The following is a 2,366-nucleotide window of genomic DNA, read 5'->3' as shown; positions in this document are numbered from 1 at the left end:
CGGGCCTCCCGTCTCCCGGGCCGGCTTCCCTGGCCGCGGCCTCCGCACAGACACCTGTGCCCCTCGGCGCACGAACCCGCCCCGCCCCGTCCACGAAGTGGTTCAAGTCCCAAAGTCTGGCGTTTTGGTCCCTCTACAGACTGACTTCCAATTCCACGGCCCAGGGAGCGGGTGCCGCTCCAATGGCCTGCCTGACATTTTTCAAAGCCGCCTATCAGCCAAAGGAAGAGAAAGCCAAACGGAGCTCTGGCGTGAGGGCGCCCTGAGAGGCGCCGGTCCTGTCCTCGCTGTGGACTTGGGGGCACTCGTTCCACTTCCTGTTGCTGAGCCTCCATCTCCCCATCTGTCAGAAGGGTCTAGAGCACTGGTTCTCAACCTCCCTAATGCCGCGACCCTTTAATACAGTTCCGCATGTGGTGGTGACCCCCAACCATAAAATTATTTTCGTGGCTACTGCATAACTGTAATTTTGCTACTGTTATGAATCGTCATGTAAATATCTGATATGCAGGATGTATTTTCACTGTTACAGATTGAACATAATTAAAGCATAGTGATTAATCACAAAAAAATATGTAATTATATATGTGTTTTCCGATGGTCTTCGGCGACCCCTGTAAAGGGCCGTTCGACCCCCAAAGGGTTGGCGACCCACAGGTTGAGAACCGCTGCTCTAGAAACTCATGTTGCCTGGAGTTGTGTGGCACTTAGATGAATCAGCCTGGGTGAGACATGGCTCAGAGCAATTCAGTCCTCTAAAGTGGGGAGACTTGGGGATCCCCATCCCCTTTTCCCTTGGGCCCCCAGGCAGCCCCAAGCCCACCCCTGCCCCCGGCCTCCCCAAGATCTGGAAGCAGTCCTCCTCCCTGGCTGTGAGACAGAGGGGCTGCCCCGCCTCCGATCTCTCCGGGGGCGCAGCCTGGAACTCGATCCCCCGCGAGGTGTCCCCTTCCACCTCAGCCGGGCCAGCCTGGCCGGAAGCCTTCTCTCCTGCTTCCTTCTGGCTGCCGCGCGGGCTGTTTTCCCCTCCTGCTTCTGCTTTGGCTGGCACGGGGTCTGTGGGGCCGGGGGTCACGGGCACCCCTTCAAAGATGAGCTCCAATGCCTCATTTGGGGGCTTCTCCGCCAGCGGCTGCTCCGGGCTACAAGGTGAGAACACAGAGGTGATGCCCCATGTGGCCTCCGGCAGGTCTGCAGGCTTCCAGAGCCTCATCTGCTCTCTGGAGCCAATATAACCCTCCCCCCACCCCAAGTGCATGGGGTGATGCATCCCAAGTCACTTTGTGCAAAATCAAGGGATGTTAATATTATCATAAATGACTCTGGTCATTACCTTGACTATTAACACACTAATAGATAATAACTGACCATTAATAGGATTAGTGATATGAGCCATCATTATATGGATATAATTATGGAGGTAACATAGCTTTGGATTCATAAAAACAGTGGCAATGCAATTGATGTTAATATGAAATTTAAGTCGATATGGTGTTATTATTTATTGTGGTTTACAACATATCATTAATGACCTGGTTAATCTGATTAGCACTCAGGTAAGTGTGATTGATTACATCATAAGACTGATGCTTTATTATGAAAAGTATTAGTAAGTTAATGAAAGTGTTAGGAAGGATCTACCCATCTGTTATGAGTTAACTTTCCATGTTATACTGATAATTATATTACGAAGAGGGGTTTTCCTTTCCTCCTGATATCTCGGCTCCACCCTTGGCTAGACCCAAGTTCACAGAATAAGGGGAACTCTGAACTTCAGGTGCCTAGAGAAGAAGAGTTCCACCTGAGCGGTCCTGAGGACCTCTCCGACTGACATTACAGGCTTCTATGAAATTCCTGCTTTATGCAAGAGGTAGCTGAACACCAGGCCCACCCAATCCAGCTCTGAATGCGATGGCAATGATTCCCAGGACAGAGGCGCTCAGCACGACCCCTGGGACAGAGTCCCCTCCCTGACCCCAGGCAGGGGCATTCACCTGGAGATGGCAGCAGGGCAGCTGGGGCAATGTAGAAAGGCCGGGGAGCCCCTCCTGGCCGCTGCCTGGCTCTCTGTTGCCTTCTTTCGCTCCTTGGCCTCTCCAGGGTCCTGGTTGCCGGGGGACTCCTGATGATCATTGTCGCTGGGCTTCGTGACACTGGCCTCAGCCGTCTGGGTCTGCTGGGGCAGGGCTGCTGGCTGCCCAACACTGCCCAGGGCGCCTTCTCCCTCCGGCCCCTGGCTGCTAGCTGAGGGTTGGGCCAGGCCACCTTTCCCTTTCTCTGGGGCAGGGGCTTTGGCACCTTTCTTCATGGTGAGTGGACCAGATTCTTTTTTGGGGTCTGGGGGGCCAGAGTCTTTCTTTGGTTCT

At 53.6% G+C, this 2,366-nt stretch overlaps 1 protein-coding gene across 1 annotated transcript in view; it reads right to left on the bottom strand.

The window, feature by feature from the left end:
- MYLK2 (myosin light chain kinase 2) overlaps positions 1 to 2,366 on the bottom strand; it is a 13,003-nt gene that overhangs the window by 8,888 nt on the left and 1,749 nt on the right. Inside the window, exons 4-5 of the mRNA XM_015566637.1 lie at positions 1,995 to 2,337; positions 843 to 1,142 (exon numbers count right to left, since the gene is read on the bottom strand). Of these exons, the coding sequence (XP_015422123.1) occupies positions 843 to 1,142; positions 1,995 to 2,337 (643 nt within the window). The remainder of the gene's footprint in view (positions 1 to 842; positions 1,143 to 1,994; positions 2,338 to 2,366) is intronic.

This window comes from Myotis davidii, unplaced genomic scaffold (assembly GCF_000327345.1).
Source record: "Myotis davidii unplaced genomic scaffold, ASM32734v1 scaffold562, whole genome shotgun sequence".
Classification (NCBI taxonomy): Eukaryota; Metazoa; Chordata; class Mammalia; order Chiroptera; family Vespertilionidae; genus Myotis; species Myotis davidii.
This window is presented reverse-complemented; position numbering and strand designations above follow the sequence as displayed.